Consider the following 23,815-nt stretch of genomic DNA (forward strand, 5'->3'; position numbering starts at 1 on the left):
GACTTTTTTGGGGTGTGTAATTGCAAGCAAAACTAAAAACAATGATAATCACCAGAAAAATGCATTAGATTGATGCAAGGAGGTAATTTTAAAACATAGGCTTCTAAGTAAATAGTGTATTAATATGTTCTTGTGATTATTTCTCAAGCATCTGTATATATGCTTTTAATGAGGGCAAAAGCTCTAAGTGAAATACAAGTGGAATGATGCTCTGAGGACATCTTCCTCTTGATCTGCTAAAAACATATTGTTTTGTCCATAAGAAAAGGTAAAGAAGCCTGCAGCATTAGTGTGTATGCTCTAATCTTTCCTCCTTTATTATGAAAGGAATGACGGCTGTTAGCCAGAAGACATCAAAATCAAATAGAGATAACATGTTCTCTTTCATAAAAAGAACTCATTCACTCTTCTAGCTTGTAAGTGAGAAAATCTGTCATTTTAAAATTATTTTTCCCTTAATCATATAATAAATGGCTTTAAAAGTCATTGTGATTCTTCGCTTGGTTTTATAGTAACTTTCAGAAGATATTATGAAAGTACTTATCATAGAATTTTACTACTTGAGAGCAACATTTATGGTGGATATACTGTTTATTATCCACTTATTTAATCAACAAGTGTGTAAACAGTAACATATGCTTCATAAAAGCACTTAGGTGCTTGGTATGGTGCTAGTTAATATTTAGGATAAAAAAAAGATTTAAGAGATGGGCACAGACTGCACCAGTCTTGCAATATAGTAAGGGAAACACGAAAAAATACAACTAAATATGCTGGGTTAGGTGCCATAATAGAGGACCAATATAGCATTTTGTGTGTTCAGGGAAGAAAGACATTCAGCCCAGCTAAATGGAGTGGGTCTATGGAAAGATGAGGAAAGACTTCTTGATAAAAGTATAAAAGTGGCATTTGAACTTAACCATAAAGGATGCTTTTCAACAAGAGAAAATGGTGAGACCATTTCACATGCAGAAAGTCATATAAGCAAAGAATTCAGAAATGTTAGTGTATTTTGGTTTGAAATAAGGGATCTGTTGAGTAAAGTACATGGACAGGTGTAGTGTGGGAAAATTTGTAAACACAGAAAGAGGACAGATTACAGGTAGTGATCGATGTTCTAAGAAGAAATTTGGATATTTATTATGGAGACCACAAGATGCATTAATGACTTTTGTGAAATTTTATGATCATGTGTGAGCTTTATGGGAATAGATCGACTGTAGACAGACTAGGTAATAGAGTGCTACAATAATCCAGAGGACAGGTTAAAAATAAAAGGTTTAAATGAGAGCAAAGAAAGAAAAGTCAAATCCAAGCCATGCATATGAAGAAGTTTTCTGAGCTCAAGTCATTAGAACTGAAATATTGATTTTGGGAGAGGAAGAAAGGCATGAACAATAGAAATTATTGTTTCAACAACTCTCGTAATTTCAGCTACAACTACCATGTAGCAGTTGGTAGTAGAAAAGTACATCTACCATGAAAGCTGATAGGGAATACAGGAATAGGACTGGGGAAATGTTGCTAAGTTGGGTTTCAGACTTAACCAATCAAAAATCCTGTTACAGTAATTCAAACAGAGGCATCCATAAGATTATCTAACAATTTAAGTCAGGAGCTTAAGATGCAGGTCTGAGCCAGAGCTCTAGATTTAAGGATTAATTGTCAGTGTCAGTGGCCAAAAGAGTGATTGTGATATGAGAATAGAAGAAAGTCAGAGGAAGAACATTAAGAAACACTTACTTACATTTAAGAGAGAAGATAAATAAGGAAAAACTGAAAGCAATAAACAACACATAATAAAAAGGGGGGGCAGAGAAATTTTGCTTTATCAAGGAAACCAAGCAAGAGACTATTTTAATCCACTCTGTTGCCATAGGAAAATCCCACAGACTGGAGGCTAAAAAGACAAGCATCTATCATTTCACAGTTCTGGAGGCTGAGAGTCCAAGATCAGGGTTTCATTATGGCTGATTTCCAGTAAGACCTCTCCCATTTGGGTTGCAGACAGCTGCCATCTAACCCTAATCACCTCCCAAAGGCTCTACCTCCTAATACCATCATGTTGAGGGATTAAGATGTCAACAGATGAATTTAAGGGAAGCACAACCATTCAGTCCATAACATACTGTTTCAGGATGATAGAACTTGAGATCTCCATGGATGGAGACACCATGGTTATCCTTGAGTGATTTCAGTGGTGTGATGTGAGTAGAATTTTTATTGCAGTAAATTGAGGAGCTCATCATTAAAGGAGTTAAGAAGTTTAGACAGTATCTAAGGAGGTCAGGGAAGAGGGGGAGTGGTATAATACAGGAGAAATGTTAGCTCACTTGTAGTATATGAGAAAGCATCTGACAGACAAGGAGAAATAAAAATATAGAGAGCCTACAGTTTATGCTGGGCAGTCTGACCCAGAACTGTGCCCTTGCAAAAGAGCTATTTGACATCAATTGACAAGTGTCATAATGAAGCACCAGCTCTGAAGAGCATGTTGATTGTGGTTGATGCCGGTTCTCATTTAGTTACATGCATGTTGCCTGACATTAGGAAAGAAGAATCAAGCTGGGAAATTAGAGAAATTTTAAATAAAATCTGAAAATGCAAACCTTTACTACTGATCCTATCAGGCCTCTGGGGATACAAACATTGCAAGAGTTGAGTTGGGACAAATGTGGAAAATCTGAAAAGAAAGGTGCGCTGTCCTGGCCTTGTGAGTGGAGCTGGAGGAGTCACAGCTCCTAAGTTCAGGCTGCTTGTAGAAGAAAGAGTGCAGTGTATTCAGAGTCAGACTCAGATGAGAATGAAAGAGTTCCCTTCATTCAGCTCTAATTAGAAGGGGCTAGAAATCCAAACCCTCGGCTCTCTTCCTGACAGCCGGTCATAGTGCCCGAGCCTGCCAGAGAGAGGATATTTCGTTTGGGGTAAAGCCTTATGCTCCCTGGAAAAAGCAAGCTGAAATGCCTTTACTCTCTGAAGTAAGTAACACTATGACCTAAAAGCACATCAGTCAAAATTTAAGATGAAAATAAGTTAGTGAGTAAGTTGTGTGTTGAGGAGAGGCCATGGTGAGAGACCGTCTTTAGAGACCATGGGCTTAAGTGCAGCGGGAGGGATGGAGGGCATGGGCACATGGGGGGATGGGTACAACTTGTTCCCAGCAGGTGCGGCAAATCTGCAGTCAGCATTGTTTACTTTTCCCCCTCTCCTGAACAATATACTCATTTTGCAAATAACACAGAAATAGCTACTTTCAATACTCATATTTTATGTTTTCAAATTCTCTGTTGAGACCATGGGGCACAGATTCTGCTACAGCTTCAAAGAGAACATATTCCTTTTCAATATAGGCCAACTTTTATATTTCTTTCAAATTCAAATGAACTTGCCTGATATACATATTCAAGTTCTCAAACTTAATATTTTATTCTCCTATGTTTATAATGTGTAATTTCTGAACTGAATTCAAAAGCATTCCAGATGGTATCTATAATGACCCAAAGTAGGAACATGGAACATTGTTGTGTAAGTAAAGAAACTAAGACTTGGGAAGTTCAAGGCCATTTTTGTGAGAGGAATAAATGGGACTAAAATCATTTTATAACTTTAATTAAAATATGATTTTAATAACTTTTATGTTTGTTATCTCAAAAATGCATTCATTCACACCTGCATTCAATAAAATGAATGAGGCATGGGGTTTGCCCTCAAGAAGTTCACAGTTTAATGGTACAAAACCCATTACAATAAAATCCAGTGAGTGAAATAATAGGAAACGGTACAATGTGGTGATTTAGGTGGGTGTATAAATTTAGAGTCAGAAGGTTACTGAGTCTGGGCTCCTTATTTTTGCAAGGTCCCACTCTATGTAACAGATAATTTTTATTCTTGTTCCCACTCTATGTAACAGTCACCTATTAAATGAGAAAAACTATCAGAGCACTGGAGGCCTATAGGCTAAATATGATCACCGATGTTCTTAGATCATAAGAAAAAACCTTATAGGCTCATTAATTAGAACTCTTTGACTTCAAGTTACAGAAGCCAAACTAAGCTGGCCTAAGCAAATTTATTTTCCCTTTGTATAAATAAATGGAAAAATCTATACAGAGTATAGTGCAGTGCTTAACACACAGTAAAACCTCAATAACTGTTAGCTAGTGACACTAAAGTTATGAAAATGGGGGAGGAGGTATGAAAATTTGTATGCTAACATAAAACTCTGCACTACCCCTTCACATGAAGAGAGATATGAAAGTTGGGTATGTGCATCATTGCTGTCATTTTTTAATATCCACACTGGACAGGATGGAGGAGCTGTGTGTCTGCTGAGAGTCCAGGCGTGCGGGTGTTACTCAGTATGCGAGGTGTGCAAGGAAGGACACCCTGTTTGACATGACTTGGCACCCTGTCCATGCTTGGCCACAGCTAAAGAGAGATGAGATCATTTGCATTCCATCTGTTAGCCTCAGTGTCCAGAGTAAAGTGTTATCTACTCAAAGGGGAAGGAGGCCATGTGAGCAACATGTTTGTAAAGCTAGTTCAGGAGCAGAAATATTAGCAGCCTGCACAATGAAGAAACTGAGAAGAAAGGACCAGAGGATTTGGAAGCTTCATGTCGAGAACAGTGCCGATAGGCTCATTAGTTAGAGCTCTTTCGAAGCTAGTTATAAAAGCCAAATTAAGCTAGTCTAAGCAAAAGGGGGTGGGGTATCAAATAGAAAGAATATAAGGAATAATTTCTGATATCTTACGGTAACAAAAGTTTGGAATGCTTCTGGGCCACAACGTGGACTGGTCTCCTGAAAACAAAGGTTTCAGTGCTCTGTGTAATCTCCTGCCTCCCTCCATGCCTCCTTCTTCTCCTCATACATCTGCTTTCTCCATTTCTGGGCCCTCTCGATCAGTCCAAGGACAACCATCCCAGTGCCCCCGACTTTACCTGTTGTTATAGGTCCAGTTACTGAAGACACTGCTTCAATTCCCTTGACCCACATGCCTCTACATAAAACAGGCAGAAACTGATTGCTTCAGCCTGACTCAGATGTCTATCCCAGGTCAAGGAGATGATGGACAAAGGATGGAGTCACAGAGTATAAAACCATCTCCCAGGGGCCCATCACTCCCGGAAGGCAGTTCTCCGAAAAGCCATGTAATTATAACATAAGCAGAAGCCCTACAAGTATCTCCACAAGAGTAATTCCATCTCCATCCCACCAACCCCCCTTTCCTCTTCGGCATCTGAATAAGTCACTTCTAAGCACCAGCATTTTATATTTAGAAAGTATGATGGAAAAAAACTCTAAAACTTGCAGGTGGTAACCAGTCAGCCAAATAATCACCTATCTGTGCAATATGTGAGTGACTATTACACACTCCAGCAGATATGCCAATAGAGGGGCGAGAAAATGTATCACTCTGCTATAGCGTTTCTTATGAAGGTAAGAAGTGTAGAATCAGACAAATGTAAAAACCAGGCCTTGTCTTTGCTACCTTATAGAGGATCCTGGGTATAAAATACCCCTAAGTTGCCTGAAGATGAACAGAGCATGTGTGTGCTAAAGTTGCTTCCGTTGTGTTTGACTCTTTGTGACTCTATGGACTATAGCCCGCTAGGCACTCTGTCCATGGGATTCTCCAGGCAAGAATATTGGAATGTTGGAATCAGGAGATCTTCCTGACCCAGGAATTGAACCCACATCTCCTGCATCTCCTGCATTGCAAGCAGATTCTTTACCCACTGAACCACTTGGGAAGCCCCAAGATGAACAGAGAGGAAGGGAAAAGCTATTTTTTAAGAAGCAATTATGGATCATTAGGATATTGTGCTCTGAATGAATTAAAATACATCATAAATTACAGGCCAATGATAAAGTATTACTTATTATTGACATCGGTTGACAGAATAGTAAAAGAAAATCAGCAAATATTTAATCCAGTTAACCAAAAAAGTGTCTATAATTTGATTTTATCTCAGAAGGGTAAAGGAAATCTACTATAACTGAAGGCAACTTAATAACACCGTTTATGCAGATTATCTTCAAGATAAATGAGAAGTCTGCTGCTAACAAAATTAGGTCGAGTCCCTAGTGATGCTGCTAAAGATATTGAAAAACAACTGCTTAAAAGAAATCAATAACGATACAAAATGCTTTCCTGTCTCTGATTTCTCAGTTGTAAAAATATATACTGTGAGCTTGCCCTTAGTAAATCCTCTTAGACACTGTGGGAATTAATGTCATTTTCTACTTGATTAAACTTCGCACTGCTTGTTATTTGGCTTAGGTGGGTGTGGGATGGGGGAGTAGGAAAAGTGTTAACAAAGGAAAAAAATAAAGACTTAACATGATCAACGTAGGATAAAAGAAGTTATGATAATGGGGCAGCAAGGGGAGAGGAGAGGGAGCAGGAGGGATGGTTATAGATCCATCCCTGGGCAGCTTAGGGACTTTAGCCAGTGATTCTGTCAGTGTCTTATTGAAAGAGAACTGCAAGCCATTTTAGTAAGATTTTATTTAGCTCCAACTGTTTAAAGTCAAAAGTTATTACAGGGCCTATCCTAGTATAAAATTACTCTTGCTCTGATGGTTAGAATGGGCTCAAGGCCTGACACACATTAGGAAGAAAAGCTCTAATGACTCACTCACACACCTAATGTGTGCTGGCCATTGAGACAAGGGCAGGGAGTGCCATGGTGAACAAAACAGATCCAGCCCCTGTCTTTGTGGAAAGCTGGATCCTGGCCAGGAGAACAGACATTAAACATGTAATTACAGGTGTAGTAAGTGTTTGTAAGGATAAATACAAGGTGTTACAAGAGTGTTATTAAGAGGATCTAACCAGTCCTGATGTGTAGAAGCTGGACATGCTCCCAGGATGAAGGATTATTTAGGTTAGGACTTCTGAAGGAGAAAGGGGGTTAGCTAGGACAGGAAGGGAGTTAGTGTGGCAGACAAGTCAAGGAATCAGTGTAAAGGCTCTGAGCTAAAAGACCAAAACTACAAAAGCCACTGATGGCTGAAGGATGTCAAGCAATTCCAGGATGCCAGAGGTGAGAATAAAGGGAAGTATGATAAGGAGATGAGAAGGGTCAGCTCAGACCAGATCATGCAGGGCCTCCATAAGGACCTCAAAAGTGTGGTTCTTGTCCTCTGAGCAAGGGAAGGCCACCCCAGTCACCACACAGCGGGGTGCTGTCATTAGTGAGAAGTGTGCTCTACAGCTAGCCCTTCACGCTCAGTGTGGAGGACACGGGAGAGCAAGGTGCAGGTTTGGGTGCTCTGGGAGGAGACTCGTAGGAAATTATAGTGACCTGACCTAGGGTTTTGACAGTTGCGGTTAAAGAGAGTGAACACAGAGAATTGCTTAAGAGGTAAAAATAGAAGGAAAGATTGTTCACAGAAATTCAGAGTAGGTGGAGCTGTGCAGTCACTTCAGGGTAGTTTAGCTCCAAAGCCCATAATACATGAACTGTTCCCAGATTAAATGTGTTATCACACCCAAGATGTGGTTGTTCTATAAGAGAGGGAGACTGATAAGACCCAAAAGCAGAGAAAAGCAGTTACTCAAACAAGCATTGGGAACGGCCATAGAGCTCTCTGATGAGGAGATGAGGGGAGGAGATGGTGACCCATGGGCTTTGAAAACTTAGGTCCAAATGACAAGATGAGTCCCAGGACTAAAAGGATGAAGCAAACTATATTGGCTTAATGCCATCAAATGTTTTAATACTGAAACTTGCAACTCTCCACCCCTTCTTCTGATTCCCTGAGAGCAAGTAACTATTAATTATTATATTTTCCTATTTATATACAGTTTTATATTCAGAGTCCTATACATAATTTTCCACAATTTCCTGAAAATGCAATTGCAATTCTGTAACTAAAAATCGGTCGATACAGAGCATTGCCATCACCCTGGAAAGCTTGCTCATGTTCCTTTCTAATCTGTCCCACTATCTAGTTATTGCTATTTAGTCACTAAGTTGTGTTCAACTCTGATTCTTTTCTGACTCCATGGAATGTAGCCTGCCAGGCTCATCTGTCCATGGGATTTCTCAGGCAAGAATACCAGACTGGGTTGCCATTTCCTTCTCCAGGGGATCTTCCTGATCCAGGGATTGAACGCTTATCTCCTGAATCACAGGCGAATTTTTTACCATTGAGACACTAGGGAAGACCTCCACTATCTACAAAAGTGAAAGTGTTAGTCCCTCAGTCGTGTCTGACTCTGTGACCCCATGAACTGTAACCCGCCAGAGTAGAGACAACCTCTATTCTGATTTCCATCCCCATAGATTAGTCTTGCCTGCTCTTACTCCATAAATGTGAAATTGTATACTTTTTTCCTACTATAGCTGTGTATTTTATTTTTTATTGGAGTATAATCGCTTTGCAATGTTGTGTTAGTTTCTGCTGTACAATTAAGTAAATCAGCTATATGTATACATATACCCCTCCCTCTTGAGCCTGCCTCCTCTACTTCCATCCCTCGCTCCAGGTCATCACAGAGCACCAAGCTGATCTTCCTGCGCTATATAGCAGCTTCCCACTAGCTATCTGCTTTTTACACATGGTAATGTATACATGTCAATCTTTCTCTCCCAGTTTGCCCCACCTTCACATGACTTTCTGTCCAAAGGGAACTTTCAGAGATTCTCTTTAATATCTTCAAGTGTTTCTGAAACTTATTCATTACCTCTTAGTTAAGAACCTCTGCTTCCACTCTGAACCTGTTCTTTGAATCTGTTCTTCTGTATCAAGAATCATTGAATGTTCCAATGGAAAAAAATAACTTGAAGATTATCTCCTTACCTCTCTGAAGTTCTCTTCTTCCTGACTTAGTCTCTTGGATTCTGGTTGCCATGAGAGCTTCTCGATGTCTTTAAATGGTTTTTCAAAATATTTTACCTGTTTTCTGATAGTTGTTTTCAGTGGGGGAGCTATAGTTTATCCCAAGGAATTATATCTTACCTGGAAACAGAAGTTCTCTTATACCAATTTTAATATTTCCCCTTCATCTTTCTCAAGTTATGAGATTTATCATAATCTTTATCAGGTTATGATACTGACAAGATTTCTTTTAGGGCTATGGTGACTACGTCTAATACTGTAAAAGAAATTACATGATACTTGTCTATCAGTCTGTGTAGTCTGTTGTCTATTTGTCTATGATAATTGTCTATCAGTGTCTTTTCAGGTTTCCTGGGTGATGGTATGATGATATTAACACCTCTGCTTAAACAGATATGATAATGAAAACTATATCTAATATTAATGCTGTAGTCAAGGATATTAAAAACGTCACAAAGTTAAGTGAACTAAGTTCTTTTTAGTTATCATTAATTTTAAGCTTTTTACGAAAGTAATAATTTTATCTTCTGTCTTGTTTCACAACATCCTGAGGTGACAATTTTAGTTTTAGGCAAGTTGTTTTCATCATCTCTTTCTCTCACTCCCTGTGATAAATCAGAGCAAAATAATACAAAGACTCACTTTGTCAGTTTGGCACCTAAAGTTTATCTGGAAATATACCAGGGTTTTCTTTTTTCCTTTTATGTACTTTAAGTTGTAATTTTTTTCTAATTTTGAGCGTTTACTTTTTCATTAATAAAGATGCCTATATGTGAAAATAAATATTGAGAATATATATAAAATAAAGCAGTTTATTTACAGTATAAAGACTAAATTTACCAGAATTTTGAATTAAGAAAGACTTCAGGACCTACAAAATATTAGTGTGAATTTCCAAATTCTGTCATTTGTTTTTAATTATTATTTAATTATTTTGGCCACCTGACTTGTGGGATCTTAGTTCCCAACCAGGGACTGAACCCAGGCCCTCAGCACTGAGAATGCAGGGTCCCAACCACTGGACTGCCAGGGAATTCTCTCAAATTTCTGTGATTTCCACTTAGTAGCTCCTCATATATTTGAATATATATTTAGGATTTTTACCTTTTTTCAGCAAAAGAAAATATATTCAAAATTCTCATATAATACCTTAGTTCATTGGGATAAAGCTAAAAGAAGAGGGAATTATACTTCTGAATTATGTATTATAAATTTCTTTTTGTACTAACAGTTACAGCTTATTTTACATATTTTAATAAGTGATAAATATTAATTGAGAATTTGGAAAATACAGGAAAACACAAAACAGCTAATAAAAATCACCTGCAATTCTACCCATACACAGAGAAAAACTATTATTAACATTTTTATATATAGTTTAGTTTTTGCACACACACATACACATTATTTTTGCTAATTTTTTAATGTAAATTTTGCTGGAGATTTTGCTGGAAATTTTATGACAGTTGATGTTAAGTATGAGAATTGGTTTAGGAATTATTACCAAAAATAATACATGCTTTTGATATTCCTGCAATTACCAAAGCGATAAAGGAGCTCAGGATTATTTCTGTATTATTTTCATATAAGGAATATTTCATCCTGTTTTGTTTATTCAACCATTCATTCAATACTTACTGCAAATAGATGATCATATGTCTCTCTGTGCCCAGGAAAGTCCCAGTTTATGCTTTTTTCCATGATGATTTTTAAGAGCACTGCCTTCATTCTTAAAAGTAATCGATTTGAATGAAAAATTACATGGTTTTCTTTTATTTTAAAAATTGAGACAGATAAAAGGGGATTAAAGTAGCATGCAATGGTAAATCAATCATGGATCCTGCCCTCAGAAACTATGACCTGTCTACTGTTGGAGATAAGAATTAAAATCAATAAGTTACATAATAAGTGAAAAATATCACAGGGGAGATGCAAAGATATAATACAGATTGCAGTCTAATCAAGATCTTGTTAAACATTTTAGAATTCTAGGGGAAATTTGTGAAGATGCTCTGTTAAAAATCTTGAAGGGATATCCCCTATGATAGACTGATTCCTGTACAAACTGCAAAGCAACTTTGCTCAGCTCAGTTCCTGATTGGATTAGGTTTATTTGTCCCACTCTACTTGGGCTAACCAGGTGGTGCTAATGGTAAAGAACCAGCCTGCCAGTGCAGGGGACATAACAGATGTGGGTTCAATCCCTGTGTCAGGAAGATCTCCTAAAGGAGGACATGGTGACCCACTTCAGTGTTCTTGCCTGGAGAATCCCATGGATGGAGGAACCTGGCAAGCTACGGTCCATGGGATCGCAAAGAGCTGAGCATGACTGAAGTGACTTTGCATGCACACATGTCCCACTCTACTTGGCAGAAAAAGAAAAATGGTGATGCAACTCTGGTAGAGATAACTCCGAACCTTTAGAACATCTATAGAGTCTTATTTTATATATTTATTGTTGGGGTCCTCTAACAGACCAGGACCTGGCGGTCCAGAGTCAACGATAAGAAAGTGAAAGAGAGAGCTGGAAGGAGGGAGAGAGAGAGAAAGAAAGAAAGAAAGAAAGACACAGGGACCCAAGCTCTGATGGAGCAAAGGTGTTTAAATGATTTCTCTGTGAATATATAAAGGCTGTGGTACAAGAAATTTCTTTCCACAATGGTAAAGATCAGAAAACCAAATGTACAGCAACTGTTACCACGGGAACACGGGATTAATAACAGTTACAAGGCCAGGAGACAAATAAGATTCTATAGATGTTCTAAATGTCAGGGAATGTTTAACAGGAGGATTCCAAAGTGCTATTTCTCACAAGTCCTTTGTTTCTTTCTAAGTGGAACAGTGCTGCTCCCAGAAACTGAGGTCATTATGTGAGACAGGCTTGAATCTCCTTTAGTAAACATTCTCTTTAAGACAAAACTGCTTAGTCTCGATCCTCCTGTTAAACATTCCTGACATTTAGAACATCTATAGAATCTTATTTTATATATTTATAATGTCTTATCTTATAAAACATGTTTAGGTATGGAAAAGTGAGAGCCATATAACAACGAAAATACCACAAAGGAAACAGACACTAGAAGGAGACCCACAGGTGAAACACCGATCACTGTTGGAGGTGTTAGAAACCAAATCATACTCTGAACGTTGACAAATAAGACTCATCCATATAGCTTGTGTTTTCTGTTTGAACGTTATCTCAGAGGAATTAAGTAACTGATAAGTCTTTTTCTTTTACAGAGAAATCTAATTAACATCTACAGAAGATATCAGTCAGTCAGTTCAGTCACTCAGTCATGTTTGACTCTGCGATCCCATGAATTGCAGCACGCCAGGCCTCCCTGGTGGGCTACAGTCCATGGGGTCGCTAAGAGTTGGACACGACTGAGCAACTTCACTTTCACTTTTCACTTTTATGCATTGGAGAAGGAAATGGCAACCCACTCCAGTGTTGTTGCCTGGAGAATCCCAGGGACGGGGGAGCCTGGTAGGCTGCCGTCTATGGGATCGCACAGAGTTGGACACGACTGAAGCGATTTAGCAGCAGCAGCAGGCCTCCCTGTCCATCACCAACTCCCGGAGTTCACCCAAACTCATGTCCATTGAGTCAGTGATGCCATCCAGCCATCTCATCCTCTGTTGTCACCTTCTCCTCCTGCCCCCAATCCCTCCTAGCATCAGAGTCTTTTCCAATGAGTCAACTCTTTGCATGATGTGGCCAAAGTATTGGAGTTGCAGATTTAGCCATTAGTCCTTCTAAAGAACACCCAGGACTTATCACCTTTAGAATGGACTGTTTGGATCTCCTTGCAATCCAAGGGACTCTCAAGAGTCATAGAATGATAACTGCATTATTTTATTGTTTTGTAAAAAAGTAATTGATCTATATAATGTCACCAATGACCACTAAAACAATTAGATGAAAGACTGATGGGGAGTTTTATAATCTATACATCAGGCTGACAGCCTTAAATCCACTGATCAGTCTTAATGTGATTACTAGAAGACCCAGTTTATGTTCTTCCCCATGTGGTATAACAGAGAGAAAACACCACCTCTAATGAACTGTTCTCTCCATACAATTGATCATGAAGCGGATCAAGAATTCAGATCTAACCATAATTCCTAGGAAATACAGGTAACAGAGAAACACGTTAAATGAGACATAGAGACTCAATCCATAAAATTCATAATCTGGATGCTTCTTCAACAGATAGATAGCAAGCAAAAAGGATGAGGGAACATCCATAGATTATAAAAGACATAAGACTCACAGAGAAAATATGATACATAAACATTTTTTCTATGATGATTTGAAAATCAAAAGTAAAATAAAAATATAGAGATGAGACTTCCCTGGTGATCCAGTGGTTAAGACTTCGCCTTCCAATGCAGGGAGTGTGGGTTCAATTCCTGGTCCAGGAGCCAAAAGCCAAGGGCCAAGATCCCATATGCCCCTTGGCCAAAAAATCCCAAGCCATAACAGAAACAATATTGTAACAAATTCAATAAAGGCTTCAAAAATATAGAGACAATCAGGAAATTAAAATATTGACTATTTAATATAAAAATGTTAATATCAAATATTGTGCCCAGTCGTGTCTGACTCTTTGCAAACCTATGGACAGAAGCCCACCAGCCTCCTTTCTTCATGGGGTTTCCCTGGAAAAAATATTGGAATGGGTTGCAACTTCCTGCTCCAGGAGACCTTCTTGATCCAGGGAACCTAGGGATTAAACCTGAGTCTCCTGCATCTCCCGTATTGGCAAGAGGATTCTTTACCAATGAGCCACCTGGAAAGCCTAATATCAAATATTAAAGAATCACTATTAATGTACTTTCGTGGTGATTTAGTCACTAAGTTGTGTCCGACTCTTGCAATCCCATGGACCGCAGCCTGCCAGGCTCCTCTGTCCATGGGATTCTCCAGGCAAGAATACTAGAGTGGGTTGCCATTTCCTTCTCCAATTAATGTACTTTGGGAAATATTTTTCCTTTTATTATAAAATTGTGCACCTGTATGGCAGGCATATATACTAAATTCTTTATGGATGGAATGACACTGTTTTAGATTTGCTTTAAAATAAATAAATGGCAAGTATAGATGAAACAAGATTCACATACATATTGGCTATTATTGAAGCTGGCTAATAGGGATATGGGTTTCATTTTAGAATTTTACCATTTTCATATATTTAAAACATTTTTCTTAATAAAGAGACAATTTTAAAGATGTCTGAAAAGCAAGCTGAATTAGAAAGAATAACAGGGATTCTCACATAGCACTGTAAATTTTGCAAGCATTTTGCAGAGCAATTTGGCAGTATATAAGAAAGAATACTGCGCATTTGCAAAAATCCATCAACTCTACTTCTCAATCCACACCAGAGAAAAGCTTTCTCATATATGTGCAAGGAGAGATAACCAAGAATGTTTACTACAATATTGCTTAAAATATCAGGGTATAAGAAGTAACCTAAATGGCCATCAGTAAGAGAATTGATTATATTCTTGATAATGAAGTATTTATTCAATTTAGTTTAAGTTAATGAACTAGAGCTATGTATATTAACATAATACTGTGCAAAAAGTGCAGATTGCTGAATGGAAATATTGTGTGATGCTATGAATGTGAAATCTAATAACATGCTAAGTCATATCACAATGATAATAATATTTATTAATCTATACATGTTGAAAAGGTATTAATATATGCCAAGTATGATATATACCAAATTTTCTCTTGAAAAGAAGAGGATTGGTGTTAAGAATAATACACAGAGTGCTTCAAATTTATCCCTGATGTTTTCAAAAGAAAAGGAACCCTAATAAAACAGAATGTTAATATTTGACAAACCTATGATGGTAATTGAGTTGAATTTTATTAGCTCATTTTCTATAGTTTCTTATTAACTTAGAAATCTTTACAATTAAAGATTTTAAAATAGAACAATATTTTATACTACATTATTGTCTTTATAGGAAACCTTACTATACTAAATTAGATGTGCAGGTATTATAAGGAAGAGTAAAACACCAACCAGTTACAATAGGTCTATATATACAGTCAGCTCTATTTTCCACTCTGATGCATGAATGCTGAAAAATAACATATTTAAATTCAGATAATGGAAAAATGCATTTGACTTTGGAAAGCAGTCAGAGGTAGAAATTATCCCATTTATTTATAACAAAAAAAGATAGATATCTTCTACAAAAATGGTCTTGAGTGATTGCTGTCAATCTTTATGATTACTTTGGACAGCTGCCACATTATTTCCATGGTGACCATCTGGAATTGCATAGACCACTTTATCTCTGCTAAAAGACTCACCTCCAAACCTGTCATAGACATGCAGATTCAGACACAGACGGCTAGCTTGGCTCTGTACCTAGCTTTTACCCACTCCAGATACATCCACTCAATCTTGCTAATGTTTCTTGGGGGAAAAATATTCTAGAGAGAAAACTATTTTATACTAGAAGTTATTAAAATTCCTGAATAAGGCAAGTGGTTAAAATGTATGAGTAAAACAACGTGAAGTTTGAGATACTCTGAGTTAGTCTAACTTAAATACACACTGAGACTTAAAATACCTACCTTTTATCTGTATTTTATTCTTCCAGTATTCTGGGCTTCCCAGGTGGCACTAGTGGTAAAGAACTCACCTACTCATGTAGGAGACATAAATGCTGCAGGTTTGATCCCTGGGTCGGGAAGATCCCCTGGAGGAAGGGATGGCAACCCACTCCAGCATTTTTGCCTGGAGAATTACATGGACATTTCTAGTAACGTCTTAAGCAGGGATGGCATTTTGCTATTGGAAGCATTTTCACATGTACTGTATCAACAATCCTTCTTTATGGATGAAAAACTGAGTCTGAAAGAGGCAAATACACAGTTGGAAAGTATCTGGTCTCCTGAATCCTTGGCCTGAAATCTTATTGCTATATTATAATGAATAAGACTTGTCTGTAACAACTTCTCAAGCTGACGTAAAAAATAGTTCTTAGCATAGAAACCAATGTATGGGTGACTTGCTGTAAAGAAAATAACACATGAAATCAAAGCATATGGGAGTAAGTACACTCAAAGAGTGATGCTGTTGCTGTTGCTCAGTTGCTAAGTTCTGTCTGACTCTTTGCAACCCTATGGACTGTAGCATCCCAGGCTTCCCTGTCCTTCACTATCTCCCTGAGTTTGTTCAAATTCGTGTTCATTGAGTTGATGATGCCATCCAACCATCTCATCCTCTGTCATCCCCTTCTTTTCCTGCCCCCAATCCCTCCCAGCATGAGGGTCTTTTCGAATGAGTTAGCTCTTCACATCAGATGGCCAAAGTATTGGAGCTTCAGCTTCAGTATCAGTCCTTTCAGTGAGTACTCAGGGTTGATTTCCTTTAGGACTGACTGATTTTATCTCCTTGAAGTCCAAGAGACTCTCAAGAATCTTCACCAGAAAGATTATGTGGACAATGGTAACAGATGGGAGAAGCTATGCACAGAACTAGAAGGGATTTTGAAGAAAGAAAGAGAAGAAAGGAGGAAAAGAAGGGAAGGAAGAAAAGAAGCATGGAAGGGGAAAGAAAAGAAAAAAAAAGAATTCACTTCCAGAAGAAACTGAAGATGAATCTTTCTAACTAAACTTCTGGGGTTTCATTAAATCCGCAATTTCTGCCAAAAGATTCAGCACAGATTTGGGACTTATATTTGACAAGCCCCCATATGCTGCATTTTCCCTCCAAGCTTTTACTCTGGCTTGTGGACTCTGGGGTTGGTTGAATATGTGGTTCTATAGTTGCTAAAAATACCCTGAAGTCCAGCTCCTTCACTCAGATTTTATGCAGTTGGTAGAATGGCCACATTGGAATCAGATGTTCCAATTTTTGACTTGTAGCCTTTAATAATCCATCTCTTATATAAAAGTAACATCTGTATACACGGGTCATTTACATTTCAACACAAAGTCAAAGTTGAAAACTAAAGAAATGGCACCATGAAGGAGAAGTTGTCATTTTTTTCAGGTATGTCAATCAATAGTAAAGACGGCTTTGGTATTGTTTGGAATAACTGCATGAAGTGTAGCTGTCAATATGGTTGAAGCCCCCAAAGGAACCACGGAGCTATCTATAGCTGCAAGGGTAGTTTCAAGTCAGCTGCAGGGGGGCAGTTTCCTGCCCCAGTTTCCAGGAGACACCACTGCTGATCTGGTCAGGCATGCCACACTGTGTGCGCCTATGCTAATGTCAGCAGGGAGAGCCTCTAAGATGCCAGGATGTTTCCCTGTGCTTTTTATCATCATCCATACATCTCAGCAGACAGGACCAGCTATATCATTTGCAGCAATGGCACCCCACTCCAGTACTCTTGCCTGGAAAATCCCATGGATGGAGGAGCCTGGTAGGCTGCAGTCCATGGGGTCGCTAGGAGTCGGACACGACTGAACGACTTCACTTTCACTTTTCACTTCATTCATTTGAAAAGGAAATGGCAACCCACTCCAGTGTTCTTGCCTGGAGAATCCCAGGAACGAGGGAGCCTGGTGGGCTGCTGTCTATGGGGTCGCACAGAGTCAGACACGACTGAAGCGACCTAGCAGCAGCAGCAGCAACAGTGCAAAATGAAGACCTGGAGCCCCTGTTTGAACACGTAGAAGGAAAAATGTTAACGGTACTAAAATACAAAGCCATTTCTTTTCAGCCAGCTTCCCCTCCAGCCAGTTACTGGGTAGATGCCATGCAGAAACTAAACCTGGGCAACTCCCCTTTTCCAGTGCCCCCTGCCCCAACTCATGGTGGACTGGGGACCCCCAAGGATATTGCAACACCACCTCAGAGACTGACAAGGTACCTGCATGGAGGAGGGGTACAAGGCTCATCCCTGCCCTGTTACTTGCCAGATGCACAAAGGACGTGCCAGTGCAGGGAGGAGGTGGCCGTGGCCACTTGCTCCCTTGTGATGCTGTGGGGTAAAAAGACCTTGTTGCCAGATCCTGATCTGATCTTCCCACATCCATGCTGATGGTTGCCTGGCAGGGGAGGAGGGTGGCAGTGATCATTGGGCAGGGGTGGGTAGTGGGAGGCTGGATGGGTTCTGGTCGCCAAGGCAGAGTAGAAGAATGTGGGGTAAGGAGAGAAGCTGCAAACCTGTCCAGGGAGCCAGGACTATGCATGAGATGAGGCTCTAAGCCCCTCCCTATGCATTAAGTTTCCACATGCAGCATCACTTATAAAACACAAATTAAGTGATAAAATTATTTGTGAATTTCAAAAAGATGAACTGAGAACACTAAACCCTGAGTTCAGAGCCCTTCGCATGAGAGACCCACCGGTGTCTGTATTGGTCACGGGCCAGAAAATCAGCTCTGCTAGGGTCCTGTCTTCTCTGTACCATTGGACCAGGCCACATATGGACATTATCTAAAGAAGAACTAATTGGAGGCTTCAAGGGGATCAGACAATTTAGCAAGGCAAAGCCAAATGCTTTGAGTGTATTTTCTGTCTTCATGAGGAATGAAATTGTTTTAATATTACTTTACAGGTGAAATGCCCTTTTCTGCCAATAACTTCATTTATATTTTCAAACATCATATTTTTGTTTCTGGGCATCTACCACTAATGTTTTCATGACCTTTATGACTGCAGATGGGCACAGTAAGTGTCATATCGCTTTGACTTATTCAATAGCAAACATGATCTCTTTGTCTAATTTTCTTGAGTAAATGGACTAGTGCAGTGCAAATGAAATTATACCAAAGTGTTTCAAGTTCTTATCTCTGGATGAGAATTTCAGATCTTTCTGGATAGCTCGTGTGCTCTCAAATGGTTTACTGAATGGTCTAAACTTGATGGAAATGTATATATTGATCAGTTTTATTTTTCTCTTTCACCTTCAACTGTGCTATGAAAAATCTTTTTTCTCACCTTCTACATTCAGATTAGAGTCCTTGCTTACAGGTATTAAAGAGACATTCCACAGTGCTCTTGTTTCAGATCTCAAAACTCACATCTCTCCTTCCCAGAACAATGTCAGGCCTCAGCCTGAAATCTTTTTCTGCCTCTTCCTTCCCTCTTCTGAACTTCCCCTCTTCTGCCTGCTTTGATAGGAAAGAGAGATAGGAAGGTTGGCAAATGCCTTTGATTTGCCTGGAGCTGTTATGGTCCTCTTCTGATTAACACTGCATAATTGTCACCAGGATCTTGGGTAGATTGGCCCAAGGATGATTGGCAGAGAACATTTGTGAGAAAGCCTTATAGAGGACTTCATGACTGCAGTCTTGTCCACACCACTCATAGCACCTGCTGATGGTTCTCCTTTAGCGTCTTCTTCCTAAATTCTTTTCTGTGATTGGCTGCCCTCTTAATATGGAGTGAGACTAAAATGGCTTTGTCCCACCAGCTTCTAAAGAGGGAAGCTCATGTTTCCTTAACTTGTGGGAAATCCAGGTAGCCTCAATCCAACAAATGCTGAAAAGGCCATCTGTGCATGGCCGGCACATAAGCCTTGACATGTCTAGTGAAGAATCTTCTCCACTTACCAGACCCACACACTGTGCTATATAGAGAGACATCCAACCAGGGCCTGAGATGAATTTCTTCCCTGGGGGGAGGTTCATCCAGTCTCTTGCCACTTCCCTTCTTTCCACCTCTGGATATGTTCCATCTTGTGAGAGCCAAGAGATACCTATGACTTCATGTGAAGTAACAGCATTCCTTTTATGATAACATAATATGGAGTCAAATTAGCACTACAATTAAACGTCACAGTGTAAGATGTAAATCTGTAAGCATGCTTTAAGACGGGTGGTGGGTTGGAAGATTCAGATGGAATCCACTGCCTCTAAGAATAAAAGAGGGTATCAAGATTGGAGGGAAAAGAGCCAATTTGGGAGAGACATACACAAGGCAAAAAAATAAAGCATCTGCCACTTGAAAAGAGATGGTCCCACCAGGTAAAGGAAAGAATGCACTCCACTGACGTGACTTTCAGAATTGGTCCTGGCAGTAAGACGCACCTGGGCAGGACAAGGAAAGTGCAGGATGTGGCGGTGGAGTGACCCAGAGAAAGGCTCAGGAGGCAGGCTCGGCCCTGCCCCTGCCCAGGCACCGCCTGAGCGGTGTGATCACCATCTCTATGTACGTGTGTAACCACTCACTCACTGGGTATCTTTTTCTTTTCAATCCTCAGGAAGAGGCAGCCAGAATTCTCGCCCACCAGCCAGTGTCCGTCGGCACATGTGCAGCTTTGAAAACCCCCACACTGCAGTGAATGTGTAAGAGAAGCTGCATGGAAAATAGAGTGGTTTGCCCCTCGCTTTCTCTCTCCTGGGTTTTTCTACTTTCTAACACGGAAGCAAGTGGTGCATGCCATCGAGGACGAGGAGCCCTTACGTGCCATGGTTTGCACGACTGCCTTAATTTGTCCATCGTTCTTAAAGGGACACTGTCAAGTTGTTAGTCTTTCTGCTTTTATTTCTTATATTTTCATGCAAGATGCAACACTTTTCCCATTCTAGAGGTTCACTTTTGTTTGTGACTCCCACTCACAAGCTTGAAAGTGAATTTTCCCCCTTTACAAATTTGTCAGCTTCTCCTGGGCAAACAGAGCTCTTTTCTTTTATTTTCTTTGCTTTTTTCTTTTTTTTTTTTTTCGCTGCTGCACAAATGTTTGATATGATCCTGTCTGCATTTAAGTAAAGCCATAATTTGGATGGAAGAATTCCATAATGTCAGTTGGAGCAGGGGGGGCGGTGGGCACCAAGATGAATCTCCGCTAGGTGCCTCCTATCCCCCGGGGAGCACGAAAGTTTTGTGAGTCCCCCCAAAAAAGTGAGTTTTGCAAAAGGAAAGGAATTATTTTCCCAGAATTCGGAGTGCTTTTATCAGATTCTCTCCATCTGATAAAAACGGTGCATGTTTGGTCCAATTTTTGACCATTAGATCTTGACAGTGTCTCTTTAAGTCAACAAAAGAACATAAACCATGTTCAATTCATTGTGCACGGAGTCTGTGGTCATTCTCAGCTGTTCCTTTACAGCCCTTCAAACTCCTGGGAGAGTCAAAGGTACACATTCCTGCAGCAGAAGGGAGCTCCCTGATGAGGTGTCTGTGGCTCAAATAGCTCTTCAGACAAGAAGAGCCCAGTTTGTTCAAATGTTTGCTACTAAGCCTGGCCATGGAGCCCAGTGAATGGGGTCCTAGCGGCTCTTCTCTTCACTCAGTGGAGTGCATTGGGAAATTGTGTTCTGACGTCCCCTGGAAAAGCCCCAATAGAACGAGTGTGGTCTCGATCAAATCACACTGACCGTTAGAGGGAAATAGGTGCGGTTGGGAGGACTCTGCACAGTGAGATCAGAGCCTCTCTCATCTTCCAGGATGCATTCTCTCTAATTCTCCCAAGTCCAAAAGCACTGAGTGTTTCTTGCATCAAGGGTTGAGTCTGACCAAGGACACAGTAAAGACATCCTGATGATGACAGCTGCTGGCTGCCTGTCAAAAGGAATTGATGGGTCTAGGAGACGTGCTTGTCCTGGCATGACAGCAGGGCCAAAGAGAGAGGAGAGGCACCTAACGTTTCTTGACTTTAAGGTGAGTGCCTAAAAACAACAAAGGTGGAAAGTGGTCCATCCATGGTAGGTGACAAAAAATAGTGCAACAGTCAGCAAAGCAAACAGGTTGATTAGAAAGAAGTTTTGCAATAAGACTATTCAAGCTTCCTGGAGACAATAAAGGATCAGGAAGAAACTAGTAGCTTCCAAGCTGTGCACCATAGACTAAGACTGGCTATTTTAGCCCTAGTTGTCCCCCCCCCACCAAAATATATATATATATATATATATATATATATATATATATATATATATATATATATATTCTTTTTGTGACCTTCAATTTCCACAGCTCTTGTGAACAAGCCAGGCAAAAGGACTAGTGTGAGAAATAAAGCTGCCTACTGGATCTTTAAGGTCTGCCTGGATCTCCCCCACCTCTGAGGAATAAGCCCTGCAGAGCAATGCAGCTGCCCTGTATTTCCAGGGCAAATGTGAGGACTCCAGGTACTGCCAAAGAGCATCAAGAGACTTGCTATTAAAGTGATAAGTCTGGAAGCATGGAGCATAGAATAAACTAGAATGCTTCATCTGAACTTTCTTCAAAAGGAACATAATCTAGGCTCACCTATACTTCCTGGAAGAATATAACTGCAGCTAGTTTACCTCCACTGAAACAACACTGCTGTACCAATATGTTGTCATAAATAAACGCTGGCACCAGAATTTCTTTCCTCAGCCAGCAATCATGATTATGTTTGGCCAAAGGCCGTTTAAAATATACTTAGAAAAAAATCTAAGGACTTAGCTGGCAGTCCAGCAGTTAAGACTTTGCCTTCCAATGCCGGGGGCTATGGTTTCCATCCCTGGTCCAGGAGCTAAGATCCTATGTGTCTTGCAGCCAAAAAAACAAAACAAAACATAAGCAATATTTTAACAAATTTAATAAAGACTTTAAAAATGGTCCACATTAAAAAAAAAGTCTTAAAAAAAGAGAAAGTTTAGAAACCATCAGAATTCTACTCTTCAGTTGGAAATATATTTGTCAGTTTTCTTGAGATAGTAGACCCTAAACCTGGACAAAGTTTATGGGCTCTTGCATACTCTGTTGACCTTGATGAGCTAATTTCATTTGTAGATGTCTTTTTCTTTATTAATTTATTGGAGAAGGCACAATGCTTAATAAAAGCAAACTGATTTTATTTATGTTGTCTTTTATCCCAAATCATATAACTTTACGATATTCAACGTGATTGATCTGAAGATTCTCAAAGGAGGATTGTACACTTAGACTTTGTAATATTGTAAATTTCAGCAAGTCAAATGATTTTCTGACCAGCTTAGGATAAAGTTAGAATCAGCAAGGAGAGGGGATATAATTCACAATGCTACTTAAGGCTTCATATCAGCAGCAACTTCAGTGTTCTCATCATATTAAAAAGCATTTGTCTTCACCAACACATTCAGAAATCCTCTACCTTATAAGCAATGCTGATTCAATAAGATGAGAAATTTTGAAAGTTCAGAGGAGTTTCTGAATATTGAATGTTCAGAGAAGCTTCCAGAGAATATATATTGAATATGCAGATTTAGTGGGGGAAGCTTTCAAAAAGGGAAGCTGGAGTTAGTGGGAGTTCTTTGTATTGAAGACTAGCTTGGGGTTGCCTAAGAAAACGGGAGTCTGACTCAAATGGTTCCAAACAGTTGCCAACGCCTGAGATGCTACAAGGATCACTATTCAAGCTGCACTATGGTACCAGCTTTCTGAAGAACATGGAGGTGAGATACCTGGACTGGGCAGCTCTGGCTTCCCATCCAGGCAGGTCTCCCTTAGGGCAACACCAGCCTTTCCTTGGAAGGCCACATGTCCCGGCCACAGCTGCTGGGTCACAGCGGAGCCAGCCACAAGCCTGTGGCTGTGGTTTGTTTTCTTGGTGAGCCATTCTCTTCACTCTATGACCCAGTGGCATTTCCTGCTTCCATTTTCATTTTCAAAGAAAATAAATGTTACCCTGCTCAGGTTCCCAGGACTGAGACTTCCCTCCCCAAGGGAAGACCTCGCCTTGCCTGGGCTCTTTGGAAGCCATCCTTCTGTCTGCTGTGCAGCTATTAAGCCTAGTGGCAGAGACTTGAGTTGGACATAAGGGAGACAGGTGTTGAGCAAGCTTCCCCCTCAGGCAGCTTGTGCAGGATGCTTTCCTCCGGATCTCAAACACCCACCCACTGGTATTCCTGTTTTAGGCCTCTCCGGAGCAGAGAGCAGCGTACTCTGCAGATGTAACTAGTACTTACTGAAACAAATAAAACAGACAGGATCACTCTGAATGCCAAAGATATACTAATCTGTTTACACCACCCACTTCCAACTCTTCTCTAAAGTGCTGTAAATTGTGGGTCTTCTGTTTGGGGGTGGGGG

At 39.9% G+C, this 23,815-nt stretch overlaps 1 protein-coding gene across 2 annotated transcripts in view; it reads left to right on the forward strand.

Moving 5' to 3' along the window:
* The window catches only part of GRM1 (glutamate metabotropic receptor 1), a 438,224-nt gene that overhangs the window by 409,889 nt on the left and 4,520 nt on the right, over positions 1-23,815 (forward strand). Inside the window, exon 8 of one of the 2 annotated variants that reach the window (XM_069598642.1) lies at positions 20,040-20,100. The exons of the other annotated variant lie outside the window; for it this stretch is intronic. Coding sequence (XP_069454743.1) covers positions 20,040-20,100 — 61 coding nt within the window. Of the gene's footprint in view, positions 1-20,039; positions 20,101-23,815 lie in introns of those variants that run through there. 2 annotated transcript variants of the gene reach the window in all.

Source organism: Ovis canadensis, chromosome 8, assembly GCF_042477335.2.
Source record: "Ovis canadensis isolate MfBH-ARS-UI-01 breed Bighorn chromosome 8, ARS-UI_OviCan_v2, whole genome shotgun sequence".
NCBI lineage: Eukaryota > Metazoa > Chordata > Mammalia > Artiodactyla > Bovidae > Ovis > Ovis canadensis.